The sequence below is a fragment of the Maylandia zebra genome, linkage group LG20 (assembly GCF_041146795.1).
Source record: "Maylandia zebra isolate NMK-2024a linkage group LG20, Mzebra_GT3a, whole genome shotgun sequence".
Taxonomy (NCBI): domain Eukaryota; kingdom Metazoa; phylum Chordata; class Actinopteri; order Cichliformes; family Cichlidae; genus Maylandia; species Maylandia zebra.
Genome location: NC_135186.1, coordinates 10,428,710 through 10,450,854, shown reverse-complemented (window position 1 = coordinate 10,450,854; position 22,145 = coordinate 10,428,710). Strand labels below are relative to the sequence as shown.

At 42.9% G+C, this 22,145-nt stretch overlaps 1 protein-coding gene across 4 annotated transcripts; it reads right to left on the bottom strand.

Annotated features, from left to right (window-relative positions):
• Positions 1 to 2,886: 2,886 nt before the first annotated feature.
• Positions 2,887 to 21,325, bottom strand: fam131c (family with sequence similarity 131 member C). Of its 4 annotated transcripts, none has more exons than XM_023154345.3 (7): positions 20,980 to 21,325; positions 19,841 to 20,088; positions 18,282 to 18,343; positions 16,576 to 16,660; positions 5,889 to 6,134; positions 5,509 to 5,598; positions 2,887 to 3,489 (listed from the first exon to the last, which is right to left on the bottom strand). In XM_023154345.3, exons 2-7 carry the CDS (start codon positions 19,869 to 19,871, stop codon positions 3,218 to 3,220), a joined length of 786 nt encoding a protein of 261 aa, XP_023010113.1. In that variant the 5' UTR covers positions 19,872 to 20,088; positions 20,980 to 21,325; the 3' UTR covers positions 2,887 to 3,217. The 4 variants fall into 4 exon arrangements, with proteins under 4 accessions (XP_023010113.1, XP_004571017.1, XP_076734713.1 ...); XM_004570960.3 differs by having other exon boundaries at positions 2,887 to 3,492; positions 20,980 to 21,323; XM_076878598.1 differs by having other exon boundaries at positions 2,887 to 3,492; positions 19,841 to 20,080; positions 20,980 to 21,323.
• Between the last annotated feature and the right edge of the window lie 820 nt (positions 21,326 to 22,145).

The window sequence follows — 22,145 nt, the reverse complement described above, 5'->3', positions numbered from 1 at the left end:
TTGCACTTTGTCTCACAGTAAAATTGTAAGCACAAAGAATATTAACCAGTGCTAATAAGAAGAAAAACAGTTTTAAAATGTATACAAGTAATAACAGTCAGTCTCTGTTCAGTATATATTAGGTCCTGTGGGGCGCAACTGAAAGTTATGTGACCATGCATCTTAAATAATAACCCAGGGGCAGCCATGTTTTTTTTTTCCCTTTGGGGAGGGGGGTTGGAGGGGGGGGTGTCTTTTTGCAAGATGAGGCTTCCTTGAAAATACACCCAAATGTTTTTGTTTTTATTTTTTGCTTATGGCATTTTTTAAGGGATCAGTGTAGTGTATCTTTGGTAAAGAACTGGGCGGATCAATCCAATATATGATAAGATACTTTGTTTCTATCCTCCAAGTTCAGTGTGTAGCCCAATGAATTGTGTTAAACAAAACATGCACTATGAAAAATGTCTGAACCTTTGACAGTCACGTCTGTTTTATTTACAGCCCACAGCACATTTAAACAACAGAAGCTAATCCAAAGTGCTTTCCAGATGGGCACATTTACATTTCAGATCTCCAAAAAAAGTTTCAAAATACATAATTGCCCCTTGGGGATAAATAAAGTCTTGGCTCAAGAGTTGGCAGTTCGTCCTGTAATCGGAAGGTTGCCGGTTCGAGCCCCGGCTTGGACAGTCTCGGTCGTTGTGTCCTTGGGCAAGACACTTCACCCGTTGCCTACTGGTGGTTCCAGTGTCCGGCAGCCTCTGTCAGTGCGCCCCAGGCTGGCTGTGGCTACAATGTAGCTTGTCATCACGTGTGTGTGAATGGCTGGATGACTGAGCGTGTAAAGCGCTTTGGGGTCCTTAGGGACTAAGTAAACCACTATACAAATACAAGCCTTTTACCATTTACCATTTTGGATTCTGATGAAAAGCTGAAAGCTGTGTTTTATTGTGTTAACTTGTTAAAATGTGTTCAGAATTTGCAAATCGATGCTTCAACTCATAAGCTGCATTTATAAGTTCAAAGTAGTGATATTGGTGTTGGTATTAGTAATTGATACCAACATTTCAGTATCACACAGCACTACTTTGGTACACTGACCTATGATTTCTCCTGTGACTTGTATCTATGAGAGATAATTTTGAAAGTTCAGAAGTTTCAGACTTGGGGTTGTAAAATCAAAAAGCTTGTCCTGATTTAAATTTGGTTCAAGGTCTTCCTGTAAGCCCCTGGGCTGTTTTCAGCATGGCTGCTATTTTTAAACCTTTCAGTAGAAGTCCTGTTCTGAACATCTGTACTTATGTGAGCCAGACCTCTATGCTCATATGACCAAAAGACCTTTTCATTGCGCATGTGCCATATATTACGCTGCCACGCCTCAAGGTTCAGATCGTTCCTGCTGAATTTTTTCCCTCAGCCTCTTTGGGCTGTTATATTACAACTCTGCACTGACAGCCTAACACGAAGCCCTTGGGCTTGTGAACAGTGACTTTTCCACTAAAACTGCAGAAAATTGCTCTGCTCTCTCATCACCACCTCCGTGTGAATTTCAGGTCAATTTGAAACATAACTTCACTTTTCCTCTGCACAAATTTGAGGTCTGAGGAGAAATTGTTGAGTGCACAGTGGAGGTGGTCATAACTAGACTTCAAGGGAGTGATCAACAAACAGGAAACTGGAAATCCACCAAATTCAAACAAGGTAAGGTGCCTAAATTTCACGAACCTATTCACACATTTTGACTGAATCTTATAAACTTGTTGCCCACTGAAGGCCCCCTGAATTTAAAATTATAGCTGCTATGTGTTGAATGTAACAGTTTGTGACTTGGACATCCTTCCTAGAGTTACCACAAGGAAAAGACACTGGCATTCTTCAGTTATGCTGACAGTGTAATAACTATGTAAGTAATTGTTGAGAACAAGGGCAGAAAATAACAAGCTCCAGCGGCAAACATGAATAAACTGGAGTCATCCTTTAAGAAATTCTTTGAAGCAATAAATTACTTTTTGGCTTTCAGGAGCCTCTGTGGCCGCAAGTGGTAATTGCAGGCCACTGGTGCATTAAATTCTGTTGTGATCTGAGTCTGAGTGGCTCCACTTCCAAAACCCCCTTGGAAGCCTTTCAGTTGCTCATGCATTCAATTCCAAATCATCAACCCAAGCCAACAATTTTGCTGTCCATTCATTTCAAGTTAGCACATGGGTAATCTGATTGCGATGAACGAAAGCAGCCACAGTGGTCAAACATAAGCTCCCAGAGGAGTCGCTCTTCTTCTTTTGCAGGACGCTGCCATCTCGGACTTATTTTTTTTATCCTTGTCCTACTGTTAGACCGAGGCCCTCTTTTGAAAAACAGCCTCTGTTTACTTTTCTCTTGCTAACATACACTTGTGACCTCTCATTCAGCTGCGTCACATTTAACTTTAGATGCTGCTGCACTGCAGTAATAAATAAACTCCTTAAAGACTTTGTTGATGGATGCGATCACACTAGCCGTGCACAGCCACTGAGGTAACAGAATAGCCACAGCACGCCGCGCGGCAAAGCTTCACTTTGTGTAAGCTTGTGCTAAAAGAACATCATGACAGGAAACAGCAACACCACCTTTCTCCTCTCCCTTCTCTCCCTCTCAAACACACACCGGCTGCACAGTATATTCTGTGTTCTTCTCACTCGGTTTTTTCTACGCTCTCCTCGTCTCTCACCGCTCCCTGCATCTGCTCTCAGCTCGCAGACAGGAAAGTGTGAATTATGGCTAATCACGGCTGAAACTCGGATAATTGGATGTGTGCTTACGTCACCTCTCTATTCACACGAGAAATCCTTAATTTATATGCGAAACCTTTTCCTTCAGTTCACCTGTTAGAAGAAAAGAGACCACGACACAAACAAGACAGCCTTGTTCATCACATATATTAAAACATACTTTATAACAAGGTATTTACAGCATATTTCATTTGACTGTTCAGCTCTATATAACTACTTCATGTACATGGAATAAAAAATGTTTTTTTTTAATGTCACAGTTGAACTATGTACATTCACAAAACTATATGCCTTAGCTCTCAAGAAAATACTATCCGGAGTCTTCTGAACCTTTTCAGAAAAGCCATTTACAGAGTCGCCTCTTAAATGTCTGCCTTTACTTCTCCTCTCGCTCGATGCTGGTGGTTGAGACTCCTTACACCGAGGCTCATTTTAGAGATTGCCATCAAGACTTCTTTTTTTACAGCCTAGTTGTAAAAAACATCGTCCTCGGATAAGGAGCTGCTGTCTACGTGGCGGACAGCGGCTTCTGCAATCACAGTGCTTCTGTCCTGAATAGGATGATCTCTGTCCTGGGCGTTGGACATCAGGGAAGCGGAGCTGATTGGTGGTGGTGGAGGGGGGATCAGGTTGACTGCAGTGTTGTTGCCATACACCTGGGTGTGAATGCTGTACAGATGCTGAGGGACGCCAACGCTTCCACCATCAAGCAGGAACTGAGACAGGTAGTGGCTCTGTGCTGCTGTGGAGGGGTATCAGTATCAGTCAGATGGTAGCTTTGTAAAAACAAAAGGAAAAAAAGTATCTGGATTTCACAAACAAGTGAGTCATCACAGGTTGCTGTGATTTTTTAAGAAGGTCTTTACATGGAATGTGGAAATTGAACTGGATTATAACAAAAGACATAACTTTTATTGAAGCTGAAAAACAGAACAGGAACCAGACATGAAAAACCAGATGAATGAGAAACTAATCACAAAATCCTAAAGTGGGAAAACCAAATACACGAAAACCAGGAACACCAGGAACACATGAATACCTGAGACATGAGGAACTTGGAACACGGGGAGATATGGGAAAGTTAACAGACAAACTGACGGGGAACAAAGCAGAAGACACACACTATATACACAAAGGGTAACCAGAGAATACACAACAGAAGGAAGACACAGCTGAACCTAATCAGACATGACGAGTCAGGGAGGAAGCAAAACAAAATACACTCACACAGAACTATCACCATAAAACAGGAAACCAGAGACTCACACTGAGACGCAGATTGACGGAACATAAGGAAGAGAGGGAGCAAAAGATGTGACCGGGAAACAGATGAATGAACATGAAGACAGAACCAAACCTACACTGAATCATTACACTCTAAACGTGGGAGGCACGGGAACAAACCTAAGGAAAGGCTGAGGAAATTTGAGATGTCGGCCAAGAACTGCAGAGAAGATCACCAGGACCCCGCTGCCCTCTCTGCAGAGCATCTACCATCACAGAGTCCAGAGGAGAGCTGCCTCCATCCTTAGAGACCCCACACACCCCTCAACACGGACTGTTCGCACGGACTGTTTAGAAGTGTGAAATCCAGAACACCTCGACTCAACAACTCCTTCTTCCCCACTGCTGTCAGACTCCTGAACAGCTAAACTACCTCAACCGCAATTTGCACATCAGAACAATTTGCACACTAAGTTCATCGTTCACATTAAGCTCCTTTGTACATCCTTTTACATTAACAACTCCATACCTCACTTGTCTTCAATTACTTATTTTGTACTGATTTATCTTTCACTATTTTTTTAACCTTATTTATCTTAATACCTTGTCTTATTCTTATCCTTATTTATCTCGTTCCTTCGACCCTACCTAATTTGGCATTTGTGTATGGACAGCAAAGGAAGAATTTCATTGCACAGAGAAATGCTCTTTCTTCTGTACACATGACAATAAACACTTTGAATCTTGAATCTTTGAAACCTAAGACCTAGAAATCACCAAAATGTAACCAGAAACTAACTGGAACAAAGCATGACTCCATACTGTGACAATTAGGAGACGTTTCAGTTGGTGAAGTTTCCTTTAAGTTGGAATTTTAGGCAGTAAGTTTTTTTTTTATTTCCTTACAAAACAGCTAACAGAAAAAAGACAAAGAGTCATGCTAAACAGAAAGCACGTCCTCTTTTTGTTCTAAGATTTTATGTGTAAGAACATCACAAAAAATAATCCAAACTACATAAATACAACCTCGGCTGAACAACAACACGTGAGATATCAACAAAACCAATACCATGCATAAACAGTTCCTCTGAGATCTCTACCACTACTAGACAAAATAAATCCTGACACACTGATGACGTTTGATGTCAAGTAAAGTAACTGTCAGTCAGTTGGATTCTTTCATGGCTCTTATTTAATAGAGGACAGATTAATCTCCATGCCAAAGCAGCAGTAACAAAATAAAGAAGACAACAGAGCAGCTTACATCACTATGCAGCTATAAATCAGGTATGTTGTGAAAGACAAATTCATTCTTTTATCTTTTATGTCTGTCTGCAAATAAAATCCATTGTCAACATTAAAGCAACGACTTGAAGGTAAAATTATGACTTTGGGATAATAATTAATCAAACCCAGACGGAGACCATTATAAAAGAAATGAATGCATTTGGTTCATTTGTATTCAGACACAATGGATCGGCCACGTTCGCAGCATGAAAAACAAAAATGAAATGCCGATAAAGGAGACACCAACCTTGTAAGCTGGTGGACGGCTGCTCTGTGTTGTCGCTCATGGACCACACGTTCATGGCTGCCTCAGCCAGGGCAAACTGCTCCGCAACACCTGCGAGACACAAGTCAAACAAACACATTTCGTGCTGCGCTTCTCAGAAGTCGATCAGTTGTTTTTCTTAAAGCACCACAAGACAAAAAAAAAGAAAAGAGGGAAATTCAATAAGTGCCCGAGGTTTGAGTCACCGTCATCAGACGTTCTAAAGGTTATTGATTTTTGTAGATGCTCCCTCGGCACAAACCAATCACACAAAAACAATGTTGGGAGGGATCACAGCATCGTTTTATCTCCACAGAAAACATCTTGTTTTTCCTCCTATGAAACTCATCCGTCTGCCTCACCTGCAGCGAAGCGAGCTTCTTTGAACTCGTCCGTCATTTGGGAATAAAGCTGTTCGTCTTCCTGCAGCTCGGCCTCCATGCCCCCCCAGGCGCCGCCTCCTCTACCCCAGGCCCCGCTCCATCCACCTCCGCCTCCCCTGGCTTCACCGCATCCACCCCAACCCTTCCATTCAATCAGGTGCGCAACTCGCCCCTGGGCCATTGCCGTCGGCTTGGTGATGTGTTCCTTTATTGTGGCCACCAGACCTAAATAATGGAAGGAGGACAAGAAGGGATGAAGCTCAAGATTAGATTTTGGTTGTCCGGGGTGAAAAGATGGAGCATGCAGTAAGTGTGGTAACGAAGGAATAAGAGAAAGTAATTGAGGGGAAGGCAATGTAAAGATGAAATAGCTCCATGAAAATGATGTAGAGTAGGAAAGAGATGAAAACAGCGAGAAACGAAGCATGTGAAATCTAATAGAGGGCAAGAGAAAGGTGAACTATAATGAGATGGTTGTTGTTTGACATGAAATTCTACAGCTTTGCATAATTCAGGCTTGAGGGTGACCATTTATTCTTGATTTGCATAACATGAACCATGAAAAGAAGAACTTCTACTGCTGCCTTCTTATGTAGCGAGCCACTGAAACTGTTAGGATGCCTGGGTCGTTGACCCAGGGGTTTTGAGTTTATTATATTATTTATACTTTCTAGTCTTTGGTTTCTTTGAGTTCTGTCTTATAGTTTATGTCTCTGTCTTCTCTAGCTGCTCTGTCTCCCCTGTCAGCTGTATCCCCTTGTCTAGTTCGCGTCTCTGTGTGTCCTTAGTGGCTATATCCCCATGTCCAGTCAGTGTCTGTGTCTGCCCTGGTCCCACGTCTCTGTTCCCTCTGTTGCAGTGCGTGCGAGTCTGTGTCTTTGTTCAGTCTGTGTTATGTGTTTCCTGTTTTACTTTGAAAGTCCATGTCTGATGTTAATGTGTCTGGTTTTGCTTCCCCTTGTCTCGTTAGGCCTGATTTGCCCCAGCTGTGTTTCCCTCCTGTTACCCATTCCCTGATTGCTCCCTCTGTGTATTTAAGCCCAGTGTTTCTCTGTGTCCGTGTTGCGATCTACCGTTTTCCTAGCTGTGTGTTCTGTCATTCCTCCAGTTTAAGTTTGTTTTGAGTTTTTAGTTATGTTATATTTTTGAGTACCTAATTAAAGCCTTTTTGAGTTCACGACTGTCTCCGGAGTCTGCACCTTGGGTCCTATTCCTGTCTGCACACAGCCTCACCTAACAGAAGATCGCGACCAGTACATGGACCCAGCAGCACTCGCCCCGTCTGAAGAGCTCAGGGAGGATATAATTTATTCAGTGGATAAATTATGTGACCTGTGGCTGAATCATTCTGGGGAGGAATTTCAGCGTGCTGTAGCGAACCGGCTACAGCGACTGGTTTCTGGTCTCCCCTGGCTTTTGGACTCACTTCACCCACTCATACAGGAGTTTTTCCTTAATGAGCTTGATCTGCATCCCCCTGTTGCTACCGCTCACCTACCCAACTCGGAGAAAGATGTGCTGCCCAGCCCGCCGGACTTGGAGTTGCCCGGCCCATTGGAGCCATCACCGAGGAGGAAGCGGCGGCCGCACCACCGGCGTGTCACCCCACAGCTGGACCCCGGGATGTCAAAACAACCGGCTGTGGTGAGCAAAAGGGACACTTTTTCTTTTTCTTCGGGCCATGGGACTATTTATTCTGGGGCTATATTTTTTGCATCAGCTGCTCAGCCGTCTGTCTCCGCTGGAGGGTCCGAGGGGCCCGTTCAGCCGTCTGTCTCCGCTGGAGGGTCCGAGGGGCCCGTTCAGCCGTCTCTTCCTGCTGGAGGGTCCGAGGGGCCCGTTCAGCCTCCTGTCTCCGCTGGAGGGTCCGAGGGGCCCGTTCAGCCTCCTGTCTCCGCTGGAGGGTCCGAGGAACCGCTTCAGCAGTCTCTTCCTGCTGGAGGGTCCGAGGGGGGGCCCGTTCAGCCACCCGTCCCCGCTGGAGGGTCCGAGGGGGGGCCCGTTCAGCCACCCGTTTCCCCTGGAGGGTCCGAGGGGGGGCCCGTTCAGCCACCCGTTTCCCCTGGAGGGTCCGAGGGGGGGGCCCGTTCAGCCACCCGTTTCCCCTGGAGGGTCCGAGGGGGGGCCCGTTCAGCCACCTGTTTCCCCTGGAGGGTCCGAGGGGCCCGTTCAGCCACCTGTTTCCCCTGGAGGGTCCGAGGGGCCCGTTCAGCCTCTTGCCTTGTCAGCTGGGGGTCCGGGAGGACCCAGCCAGCACGTCCCAGTGTCTGCTGATGGTTCTGGCGAGGCCGTTCAGCCACCACCGGCTCCACCGCCTGGTCCGGCCTCCGAGTCTGCAGTTCCGTCTGGTCCTGCATCTGCAGTTCCGTCTGGTCCTGCATCTGCAGCTCCGCCTGGTCCGGCCCCCAAGTCTGCAGCTCCGCCTGGTCGGGCCTCAGCCTCTGCAGCTCCGCCTGGTCGGGCCTCAGCCTCTGCAGCTCCGCCTGGTCGGGCCTCAGCCTCTGCAGCTCCGCCTGGTCGGGCCTCAGCCTCTGCAGCTCCGCCTGGTCGGGCCTCCGAGTGTTCAGCTTCGTCCGCTCCTGAGGTCTCCATGCTGTCTGTTCCTGCACGTCCTGTCCGGCCTGCACGTCCTGTCCGGCCTGCACGTCCTGTCCGGCCTGCACGTCCTGTCCGGCCGATGACTGAACGTCATTGCCGTCATGGACGGCCCCCTGAACTACGTCGCCGTCGGTGCCTCCCGCCCGGCCAGCCTCCTGATCTGCTCCGTCGCCACCGTTGCCTCCCGCCCGGCCGGCCTCCTGACCTGTTTTCTGGGCTCTTGGACCATCAGCCTCCGGTCCGCCCCCCTGACCTGCCCGGGTTTGGACTGTTGTGCCGTTAGCCTCCGGGCCGGCCCCCTGAACTTTTTTGAGACTATTGCCTGGGCCTCTGCGCCTTTCGTGAGCTCTTTTGTTTGTTTGTTTTTGGACTATGCCTGGGCCTTGGTGCTGTTGTTTTGGACTTTGTTCCTGTGTTTTGTTCTGTTGCTTTCCAGGCTCCGTTGTTTGTTTGTTTTTTTTGTTTTTTTTGTTTCTGGCTCCTTGTTTGGTTTGTTTCGAGCCCTCCATCCTGTTTCCCCCGCCGCCCACCCTGGTTGGGTTGGGTTTTTTTTTTTTTTTTTTGGGTTTTTTTTGTTTTGATGCTTTGGTTTGGGCTGTCTGGAAGCCAGCCCTTAAGGGGGGGGGGGGGGGGGGGGGGGGGGTACTGTTAGGATGCCTGGGTCGTTGACCCAGGGGTTTTGAGTTTATTATATTATTTATACTTTCTAGTCTTTGGTTTCTTTGAGTTCTGTCTTATAGTTTATGTCTCTGTCTTCTCTAGCTGCTCTGTCTCCCCTGTCAGCTGTATCCCCTTGTCTAGTTCGCGTCTCTGTGTGTCCTTAGTGGCTATATCCCCATGTCCAGTCAGTGTCTGTGTCTGCCCTGGTCCCACGTCTCTGTTCCCTCTGTTGCAGTGCGTGCGAGTCTGTGTCTTTGTTCAGTCTGTGTTATGTGTTTCCTGTTTTACTTTGAAAGTCCATGTCTGATGTTAATGTGTCTGGTTTTGCTTCCCCTTGTCTCGTTAGGCCTGATTTGCCCCAGCTGTGTTTCCCTCCTGTTACCCATTCCTTGATTGCTCCCTCTGTGTATTTAAGCCCAGTGTTTCTGTGTCCGTGTCGTGATCTACCGTTTTCCTAGCTGTGTGTTCTGTCATTCCTCCAGTTTAAGTTTGTTTTGAGTTTTTTAGTTATGTTATATTTTTGAGTACCTAATTAAAGCCTTTTTGAGTTCACGACTGTCTCCGGAGTCTGCACCTTGGGTCCTATTCCTGTCTGCACACAGCCTCACCTAACAGAAACGAAACTGGACAGAACAGAAATGAGAGCATTGCACGCCTCAGGCAGTTCTTGTTTATAACTCTCAGCACTTTAACAATATTGTATGAGTCTCACTTAGATAGAAAACCACTGAAACAAAAACTGTGTGACATTTATCATTTTATTAGATCCTTTCAGTCTGTTTGGACTCCTTTGTAGTTAGATAGACATCATAATTGTTAGCTTAACCAGAAGGATCCCACAAATCAGGTGCATTTCCCTCGGGTCTTTGAATATTGCCCTGAATGGAGTCTTGTCAAGCAATATCAAGTCTCCGTGTTCCCGTATCTCTACGCTAATGTGTTATTCATAAACTGCGGAATCACCGGGCAAAACCTCAAAGGATCCATCGTTTAATTTAATCAAAGGAGACAAAAGTTGAAAGGTCTTCGGAAAGGACGAGTTAAAGTCAAATTGACAAAGGACAAACAAAGGAAAGGTTGAAAAGGTAAAGGTCAAAAAAAGAGATGAATTTATGGAAAAAGCAGAAATAAAATGTTAAGACTACAGAAGCTTAGAGGAAAACCAAGGATTAGAAATCAAAAGGTGACTTTGAGGATTGAGAAATGGTGTAAATAAGATAAGGGATCTGAATGTGCTGGACATCTGGGTTCAAGCTGAGAAAAAAAAAACATTGGTATCACTTTTTCTTCTTTCCCTTCTGAGCTCAACACCTACTTCTCAGCGTTTTGTTGTACACTGTGACACCCACTTCCGTCTCATGCTGCGTTCACACAGTGACGACTCTTTTTTGCGGCTCTTTTCTGGCTGACTGTTGATGTGGGAAAAGCTATATTTGCATCCATTTATGTTATGTGCACACAGCAATAAAATCCCATCTGTTTTCCAAACGGGGTATTTTGCACTAACTGTCAACACTGCGTTATGAAACGGACTAAATCATAATAGGCTGACATAGCTCAGCCTATTTGTTCCCAGAACGCAGTGGGCAGAAGTAAGCCAGGCATGATTTTCGCTGTTAATCTATAGGTACAGTGCAGACAAGAAACAGTGTTTAAGGGACCGCCAGGTCCATGGGAGGCTGATGCACAGTGTGCTGTTTGGAGCTACTGACTGTGCTGCTGCATGCCTCTATAGAGGCCTGTTATTATGTTTCTGAAAAAAAAAAAGACAAAAAAAAACTACGAAATGTCACATTTGCATTGTCTCTGTGTGAAGAGAAGTAAAACATTTTCATGAGTTTGCACAGTTAACTGAAAGGGCTTTTTCAAGATGTTATTTTTGTCATCCTTGCTTTTATTGTTTCAGATAATTCTCCTTATCACAGAAGTCTTTTTGAAAACTTCTGAAACATATGCTTGTCTGAGTCAGCCTCAATTATTGCTGGACGTTGAAAGCAATGAGCCTATTAAGCAGTTGTGAGTGGAGCACAAAAGACAGTGATATTGTCCTTCTTTGCCTTTAGTTTAGCATCTCACCCTATACCCAGCTTGCCTGTTAGGATTACTGGAGCCATATGGATCCTGACAATAACAGCAGACACAAAAAATTCATTTATATTTCTTTAAACAGGAAATGATTTTTTCTCATTATTTTATGCCATTCTGTAAAGCTGTAAGAACAATAAGGTTATACTGTATGATTGACATTTATGCTAACGGAGTGAACTGGGATATATAAGAACTGAATCAGTTGATTTATAGTTTTTAAATGCAGACAGAGACCAGTCGTGGATGTACTGATGTACTGAAGGAGGGCATGCAGAGGCTTGGTTAAATGGTGATTAGCCTTTAGCTAGGCAGTCGGCAATTAAAGAGAAAAAAAATTCCCTCAAGACCTGGTAGAGACCAAAAACGTAGCTGAGGTGAAGGGCTAGCAGGCTCAGAGGTACAGAGGATGGATGGTGGATATGCTGGACAGAGGATATTGGATATGGAGCTTCCAGACAGGAGGAAAAGAGGAATACCACAGAGAAGATTCATGGATGTAGAGAAGGAGGATATTAATGTGAGAGAGGTGGATCCTAGGGATAGGCTGAGATGAACTGCTGTAGAAAGAAGGGAACAGCTAAAAGGAGAAGCTCATCGTAAATGAAACAAACAAGCTGATATATGAGCTGGGTAGTTGAAACAGTTTGATAGCTAAGCACATAGCTAAGAGAGGATTAGCATGTCAAGTTTTACATTTGCTTGGTTGCTTCTACGTAAGATCAGCCAATCAGATCAATCAAATAAGAGTTCAAGGACTGAATTCAAAGGAGACCCTTAGAGACACATTTGATGTATTAGATTTATCTTCACAACTTCAGAGGAATTATGCCATTACTGGGTTTGAATATAGTGACTGTGTGAGCTATTTCAAAGTCAAAACAAACCCAGATTGTTAAGAGGTCTGTGGTACACGAACTAAAGGCTACGGTCCAGTGGCTCCATGTTGCAGTAGTTAACACATAGGTCTAATATGCAAAACATCCCTTGTTTGAGAACCCGCATGTCGACCCTTAGGGGGTCACAAGTTAATGTGTTCCTAGTGTCCTAAGTTCCAAGTCTGGATAAATGGCAGGGTTGTGTGAGGAAGGGCATCTGGTGTAATATGTGTCAAATCAAATATACCAATCCATCTGCTGTGGTGACCTCATGGGAAATAAGGGGGCAGCTGAAAGTACCTACCTAACAAAGGATAGGACCGGGATGCTTTTATGATTTAAAAAACCCCACATAGCTTTTAAGAGTCTGCTTTCAGCCATTTCCACGACTGGTTTGCTTGTCGCCAGCTATTTTCTCCACTAATGTCTCCCCTTTATCATTTACCGTAGCCGAATGGCTGCTCAAATCCGTTTGCTAACTATGCTTTTTGCTCTGTTTTTGATCCCACATTCAAAGTCATTTGATACACACATACACAAGCTTTAAATTGGTGTAGAGCTGGCATTCCTTTTAAAATATTGAATGGTTCATGCAAACCAACATTTTCAACCAATGCTTTTTTGCTTGAGTTTTTTTTTTAACTCTATAAATTGTCCTTAAACACATATATTATTGCACAACAAGGGCAGCTTCAGTAGAGGTGATTGTGGAAACAAAGCAAGCAGTCATAAAAATGAAACTGACAGAAAATATGTAAGAGTCACTTTGCTGTTAAAAATGAGTCACTGCTAAAATAAGACAGGAAATGAGATGATAAATGAAACATTTAGCCATGTTCAGCATGTCAGAGGCAACAAGCATATCAATAATAATCTGAAATTCCTTGGGGACTGTAATAAATGATTCAATGTCTCATTTATTGCAATCAAGATAGTGGTACTACTTAAACAACCAATAAGTCTGGAGTAAGTGATTTTATCAAATAAAAACAAAAAACATATACTGCGTTGTGTGAAGCACGACTTCCTGGTGTGCTTTGTTTATGAGCAAACACAGACAGATGAATAAACTGTGGTTTTAAAATCTGGAGCTGTAGTGTGGGTTTTGCATTGTATTTAAGTATTCATTGTTACCATTAAATGAACCTGCTAACAGCTCTGTAAGGCTCTAAATACAGGCAAAGGGGTGCTCTGTGTATTTACCATGGTTATAGTCTTAAGGGATGTAAATTTGGCCACTGTGAATGGACAGACGTCCATGTTCACACTTATCTATCCTGACAAGCAGGGGTGCCTCCAGACTTTTTTCATACCATGCTCATATGGGGGCCACTAAAAATATTGGGGTGGCACACCAACAACAGAACTTCCAGTTTTATTTCATGTAGGAGTGTGACCTGTTGCCTGTCTCTATGTTGTCTCCATGTCTCTATGCACTGTTCATGGGTTAGCATTACCTTTTCTGCAGCCTTACTACATTATTACCAATATAGCACAGTCTTGCCAGGGTGGGCCACTGAGGAAGGAGCAGCAAATTAAGTGCAATATTTAGGGGAGCTCCTGAATGTTCCTTCAAAGCCACCATCAATTCTGTATATTAAGCTGTAACTTTGTATTAAATAAACTGCCGGGAACATTCAGCTCGCTTCAAGATGAACAATTACATTTTATGTAGCCACTGTAATAGAGATTTTAAAACACGAAGTTGAAGTGCTGTGTTAAAAATCTGCATTAACTGAACTTAAACTAGAGTCTTCATAAGTTTTTAATTTGTTAAACTTGTTAACTGAAATCAAGAAAACCTAGGGCATTAATTTTGATCTATAACTGTAGGCAAATGTGCTCTTTGTTTACTTTTTCTCATTTAGAAGAGTTGGTTTGATGGCATGCAAATTTGTCCCATTTATTTTCACTTGCACTGATCTGGTCTAAAATAGCCTTCAGAGCAGTTTGCCTTGTTTTCATTGCTGTAAGTAGAGACAGCCATTACTAAATTTAATATTTATTAAAAAGAAATGGCATGTTCAGAATTTTTGTATGTTCTTCAAATTGCACACAGAAAGACTAAAATGTCTGCTAATGGGCTGCTTCTTTTGAGATGTGATTTAATGAGTTCACTTTGACTAAAGTGCTGGAGAAAGCTGTTATCAGCTTCAGACCGAAAAGCTAAAAGCTTCCTATTAGATTGAAGCTGAGTTACAGAAGTATTTTAGTCTGTGCATTTTTTAAAATTTTAAATGACCTTTTAGAGATTAGTACCCTTATCTACAATATGCATGATATTCTAACTGCTCAGTTTGAGCACTGTCAGAAATAAAAGTATTGCTCTGTAATTATTAAAAATCTTATTCAGCTGACAGAATTGTTCTAGTTAGGGTGGGGGATGCGCCATCCTCACCAGCTTCACTTTTAAGGTGGGGTCCCTCAGGGATCCATTTTTGGTCCACTTTCTGTTTTCATTGTATATGCTCTGCTTGAGTTTAATCCAAAAACAAACAAACATGATATTTCATTTTACTCTTATGCAGATAATTCACAGAATTATCTGCTTAAAATGCAAAACCGTGGCTCTTCTGAAGACCCTACTAGACTGTCTGGTCTGTGTCAAAACATGGATTGCATTAACTTTTCTTACTTTAAATGAACAGAAGTGATTTTTTGGAGCACCTGACACCCACTGGACTCAGACCTTTAAAAATCTATTTAAAAAACAAACAAACAAAACCTCTGTGAAGAACCTGAGAATGACCGGCGGCAGCTCTTTTCCTTTTGATAAATAGATAAATGCTGTTGTTAAAGCTAGGCTCTTTTAGCTTCTGGGTACTTAAAAGGTGAGGCTATTTCTCTGCTCGACAGACTTTGAAAAAGGCTATTCATGCCTTCATTTCGTGACTTGACTGTTGTAACAGTCTTTATTCACCTGTCAGTGAGTTGTTGCTCAGTCTGCAGCTGGGCTAAAATGTTTGGGTCTTAACAGATCAACCATATTGATTTCCTTTTATCGGCCCCATTTTTCCCGCTGATTTTAAGTCATTGTCATGGATTGTGCCTCCTTACTTCTCTGATCTTTTTTTATTTTAACTTTGCACACTCCCACTAGATCTGCTGAGCAGATCCTTTTAGCTGTACAGACGTCCAGATAAAGGAGATCGGGCCTTTACAGTATCATTAATGAACTGTGACTGCACAAAGCTAGCAAGAATATGCTTCTAGTTTTATGGTTTTAATTAAATCTAAAGTAATGACAGGACAAGCAGATTGGTGTTTACAATTGACTTTACCCAGCCACAGCAGTCAAGCAAGAGCTTCTGCTAGGAGGTGGCAGCAGCATTTACTGTTATAGCCTGCAGAACTGCTGTATACCACGATGAAAGAATCAGCAGCATTATATAAACTGAAGTTTAGTTGTGATTATGACTACCTTTCAAATGACACTAAATTCACTGAGCACCTTCATACTCTGATAGTGCGAAGCCTATTTCATTTTAAAGACCAGCGTAAACATACGTGTAGAAAAACACTGCATGTTTAGTAACACGGGGTTTCTAAGAATAACAAAACATCATTTCCTTTTCAGTCCAATATTATTGCAGCTTTGCAATCTGATGAAGACTTTAGCTTCCCAGAGTTACTAACAGCGCTTTAGCACCATTGGCTCTTAATACAATCACGTCAGCCTGACGCATTCATCAAACAGCATCATACAAGGAGAATAAAAGCAGCAACGGCTGCTCAATATTATTCAAAATGCAATTACAGTGTTACAATAATATTTGCGTTAGCACAGTGTGATCTCATTTAAGCAGTTAGGATGTCAGCTCCACGTCCACAGAACTTACAGTGCCAATTTAAGTGATGACTGAAGACTGATTAAGATTGAGTAAATGTTAAAAAGCCTTTTGATTCTTTTTTTTTTTATATCACGGAGCCTCTCAAAGCAGGTGCCAGCATCTCAGCCGTCTTCCTGAATGTCTGTATTTGTCTATTGCATTCATGAGGTTTTTCATGGCCTCTGTAATTATTCTGTCACTGTAATAAAGAAGCGTTCACTCGGAAAAGTTCAGCAAGGCATAACACATTAACCGAGATAATGAACCCCCCACTGAGCGGGGGAAGCAGTCAAGATGAGGCAGACAGACACAGGATGGGGAAAGGAGGAAGAAGACGAGGAGCAGGAAGCCAGAGTTAAAGGTGGAGAAGGAAAAAATACACATGGATGAAGGAAATATGTGTGCTGCTTGGCATTACTGTGTGTGAGGGAGTAAGGAAAGACGGAAATGACATTTTAATCTTCCGTAGTTACAAGCACAGTGACTCGTGATGAAGCACGCAGGAATTAAACACAGCATGAACTAAACACGTGTGTGTGTGTGTGTGTGTGTGTGTGTGTGTGTGTGTGTGTGTGTGTGTGTGTGTGTGTGTGTGTGTGTGTGTGTGTGTCTCACCCAGTAAAGAGGATGTGGCCAGCTCTGCAATGTCATAGCGACTGGTTTTATCTGATACGCTGCCATTGGAGGGATTCTGGTCATCCTGCACAGTATAATAGCATAAAAAAAAAGGGATTTATATTCATTACTTCTCAGGACTGAGCTTCCTTTTAGGTTGCCATCAATACATTTATGACATCTGACCTAATTCAGGGGCAGGGAACTGCAAAAAAACAGTAGATGCAAACATATGCATGCAACAGAACATTTGCATACACCCTCTTCTAGCAACCGCATCCAGTCACGTTGAGCCTCAACCCACACTATTCCCACTTTTTTTCTTCCTGGCAAAATGGTGATAATGACAATAACAGTCCCTCAAGTAATCACACTCAGCCTGAATAAGTTGCAGACAAAAGGTATTATAAGCGTGTCTGCTGTTTACACCCAAGAAGCTGCAATCAATACAGACTTGGGAGGTACTTTTCAAACAGTGTTCTCTCGGTTTTAGTATTTTTGAACTGAGAGTAAGCTGATGGTGTAAACTGTTCACATTAGAGCATAGATAAAGGTTCCACTCCAGACTGCTGGAAACCAGTTCAAATCCACTTGTACAGATATTACGGTTTTTCATGTATAACAATAAATGGCATTCACATTTTGTGCATCACAGAAAGGCGATTTACTGATTTCCTATCGTTTGTCAGCATTCGAAAAAAATATTTCAGTTTTCTACAATATGATTTTTTTTCCTTTGGTACAGACAGGCTGCATGTTTTTGGGATGTGTTCAATTTCAGTTTTGTACAATCTACGCGAGTTGATAGCTTAATGTTACTGCTGGAGGTCCAATCTATTTTTCCCCATTACATCCAAATGTAGATGCTCTTTTGTTTTACAAAAGCAAGTGAAATCTTCGTCTCTTCAAATCAGGGTCCCCAGTTTTCACCTTGATAGACAATAGCAGTCATTTATCCTCAGAAAATAACCTGCCTGGAGCAGCACGCATTTTGTTTTACCATTGTAGAAGAAATTAGAAATCGAGGAATTACCATGACTGAATATTTGACCAGTTTGACTGGGTAGGCTTTCAACAACACTTTTAACACGTGAAATAAAAGTTTAGGGTAAGTTACTGTAGTTGCAGTGTTTAGTGTATGAGCTGTAACTCGTGGTTTTTGAGAAATACACCACTGTTGTTCCCTTTGTAGAGGCAAATCAAAACCTCACAAAACCAACATGTTTGCTTGTAAATTGATTTATTTCAGATTTCCATAACAGTAATTAAAAAGTTAATATAGATTCCTTTAAACTCAATTTCACTTGAAGGTTTTAATACATGTGTTGTTTTATACATTTTTTACAAAATGCTAACTGTGACATCGCTAACGCGAAGATTATTCCTTAAAACATACATAAAAATATTAAAGGGTTACAAAAATGGAGAGACAGCAGGACATAAATGTTTTATAATAATTGAGAATTTGTAAATGTTGTAACATTTGTGTAACGGGTATAGAAAGAGCTGCCAGCATATTAGATGTCATCATAAATTGAGCTGGTCCAGCTAATGATGATATCATAGGGACATAATTAGCTAAACTATGATCTGTGTTGTTGGTTTTAAAAAGGTTTTAGCTAGTAATGACAGCCATTAAAGCTACCATTAAAAATCTAAAAGGGCGTATTGACAAGTTGATGGTGGGGTGGGGGGCTTCCACTTACCTTGGCAGGGGATGACTGACCCTCCTCGGGGTGGTGCAGTGTTGATACAGGAATGCTGATCTCTGTAGGGAGTGACAGACAAACCCTGGTGTTACACTTGGAGCATACATGTCTAAGCTTCCTTTGTGTGTGTCGATGTGCTTCCAGGGGTCAAGTGAGCCTCATATATAAATGATGAGATGGAGACGACTGAATCCTGTTAGAGTCATTTAACCAAAGCCTCTCTGCATATTTAGCTCGGCCCCAGCTCACACTGTTTGCTTTCTAATTGATGGTGATGAGGTTCGTATGAATGACAGGAGGAAATGAAGTGCAGGCCCGTGCGATGGCGAATTAACATTATTAGAAATGTCAGACGCACACACACGCTCACACATTAGGGGTTTTCCCACGGGAGGTGCCTTCAATACAATTGGGTATTGCTATGGAAACGCTACAGCAAGAGGTGACTAGTGATGCCCTTCCATTTACTTGCCAGCACACTTTTACACATGCACACACACACTGGTGCACAGGGCTGTATCTGCTCTCTGGCCTCATCGGATCCTATCAGCAGGTCAAGAAACCCCATTGCGATTCCTGATCCAATACACTGTCCTTGTGGGGTTAAATCCCACACTGATTCACTCCCATACACACATACCTGTGCACGTACACACAACACACACCTCCACTGCTCTCTTATCTGTTTGTCTGGATCCTCACAGCTGCCTTCTCTCTTTCCTCCCAGCTTGAAAGCGCTGCTCACTCTGTCACCTTTGTCTCACAAAATATTTTCAAACAGCACTCGGCGCTCCAGCTGAAAATAATATATAAGACTGCAGTATGATGTTAATATTTTGTCATGTAAAATATAAAGGGAAAATATTAAGTAGACTGCTGTTCTGAGGTATCACAGACACCTCACATCTGTCTTCGATGCTAGTGAACCTTTATTTTTGACAGCATAAATTACTACCTATGTTCTCCCTGGAAGAGGCCCTGCATTCAGCTGAGGTATTGTTATTTCATCTAGGCAGCGTTGGAACACTAACTTATTTCCCCCAGAAGCAGAGACAGTGAGCAAACACAGTAGGAGAGAAAATAAATTGCAACCCAAGTCACATCTTCAAGTCACGACAACTTGGAATCGGCTTCTGACGAAGCTCTGACATCCTACAGCTACAATTGTCCTTCACTGATCCACACAAGCCTCGTCATCAGCCTCTTCTCCCAGAGTCTTTATTCTAAAGCAGCCTCAACAGATTCGCTCGAGGATAGATAAGACATCAGCTTAAAATAAGTTTCTGGATTCGTATGATGGAGTGCATTGTAAACATGCCTCAAAATGTGATTCAGGTGGTCTTTCTGCTGTTAGAACTTCAGGAATATCTGCCAAAATCAGAAATCAAACATTTTCCATGATTTTCCATGTCCTCACGTGCATAGTTATTCCTGAAAGGCATAATGCAACTTTCTGAAACAGCCTGTGAATGCTGTCACATTATCTTCAAGGCTGATTAAACCCTCAGACATACACACAGATGAGGAAGAGCAAGCAGGTGGAGTCGGGCACTGACCTTTGTGACCTTTGCAGAGGCAGGCACCCATGGTCTCGGGACGGCAGGGGCGGTTATCTGTTCACCATGGTGGATTGAGGATGAGGAGCGAGCTACAGAGAAGAGGGAAGGGAGCGAGGAAGGCAGCAGTGGAAGCAGAAGTATCAGTAAGCAGAGGAGCAGAGGGAAGTGAGAAACTGTGGTGGTGGTGTGTGTGTGAGTTGGGGGGTAAGTAAGAGTGAATGCCTGGTGAGCTGTAGGCTGAGGCACTGCTCCATACAGGAGAAGGGAGGTGAGAGAGAGAGAGAGAGAGAGAGAGCAACAGACACGAAGTGTGGGGAGGGGGGACACAAAGAAAAAGAGACAGAGAGAGAGGAAAAGGGGGGAGAAAGCATGAATGTCTGTTTGGTGACGATTTGAATCCCCTCCCCACTCTTTCTTCTATTCCCCTCCCAGTCTTCATGCTACTGTATATATTTGACTTCACACTGTGACAAGAGGGCTTATTGATGGAGGTATGTAAGTATGTTGTGGGACAAATAATAGATAGATAGATAGATAGATAGATAGATAGATAGATAGATAGATAGATAGATAGATAGATAGATAGATAGATAGATAGATAGATAGATAGATAGATAGATAGATACTATGTTTCATGCAGAAAGTGCAAAATGTTTAAGTGCAGATTCTGGTGGATCTCACTCATTTTTACGCAGTCATTTCCATTTCTATCTTTTGACCACGAAGGGCAGACAATCTCTTATTACATTATGTGCATATGACATCGTATTTAAGACAACAGCACTAAAGAAGCAACCAGCCCGACTTTTCCGAATGCAAAACGGGGAGGAAAACACGTACAGGGTGGTCTTAAAAACGAAAAGAAGGAAAACGACTGAAGAAAAACAAACAAAGCAACACAAAAACAAGAAGACACCAAACACACATCAGAAGCACTCACACAAGTTCAGAGGAGAGAACCCTGACAGATGACAAAGAAATAGTTGGACCTTATACGAGGGACGAGGGGGAAAGCGCATCAGTTCACAGAAGGACAGCAGACCAACAGCGCACACTGCACATAAATTATATATCTATATATATCTTTATATATAGATATATAATTTATATGTTTTCCTTTGCAAATTCTGTCTCACCTGATTAATTTCTCCGGGGATATGAAACTTTTATGGATGATATTGAAGCCAAATCTTCCTTTAAACGCATTTTTGTGGCGTTATTGAGATGCCTTTGAGACGATCTTCTCTCTGAACTTGCCAGCCTGAGCTGAATGTTCAGATTTTCTTGCCCTTGCTTAAACACAGCATTTAAACACAGTGGCTCGTTTCACCTGGAACGATTTTTTTCTTTCTTTCTCGACTCTTCTTGTCCTTGTGTGTTTCGCAAGTTGGTCTCAGAGCCCGGTGCCTGCTGGCACAGTAGTAACCGGGGCTTTACTGACATCACCCGCGGCAACGTGGGGAAAATCCTGTTGCCGTGGCAACCACGTTGCTCCGTACTTTTGAAGCGTTTTGCTGTAATTGGACGGGGAAAGGATGCAAAGAAACATTATCTGATGAACATGGGAGGACTGCGCTGATAAAGTTAGAGAAACAGCAGACGCTGACCTCAAACATTCAAGAAAATCGTGCTGCGTTTACGTTCCCTTTAAAAGAAACAGTGCTCTTTGTATTTTCCCCAAGGGCAGATTTCCACTAAGCCGAAACTCCACAGGGTATTCCTTCATATACATTCCCAGAGACCCTACCTCTCAACCATACAATAAATAACTAACTGAAAATATAAGTGAGCCTTGAAATTGCACATTGGAGAAAGAAGATGGGGTGAAACTCGATGTTTGGAAAAGAGAAGTTCTTTCTGGCTAATTTGACACAGAGATAAGTATGAGCTGATGAGTAGCTTTACAGAATAATATAATCAATGAGTTGCTTTCATTAAATGAAACCCTGATAAAAACTGTTGACCTTCACTGACGTTTTTCCAGAAAATTGTGCTTCAGGAGAACTTAATGAACCCTAACATCTCATCTAGAAATGACAGATGTTCCTCCAAAAATCTAAGGACCTCTGAGACCTTCTGCTAACAACCAGTGAACACAGTGAAGAAAATTCCTCCTTAAACATAGTGAAGAAACCACACACCTTCAAGAAAAAGAGACCCCTCACTGATCCATTCAGCTCCCCCTAAAAGAAACCTTAAGAAAATGAAAAACTCACTACTTCAAATTTAGCCTATTCCAGCTGCAGGAACCCTTCCAGAGCCCCTCAAACCTCTTTCAGGGCCACAGGACCAGTCTCAAGGA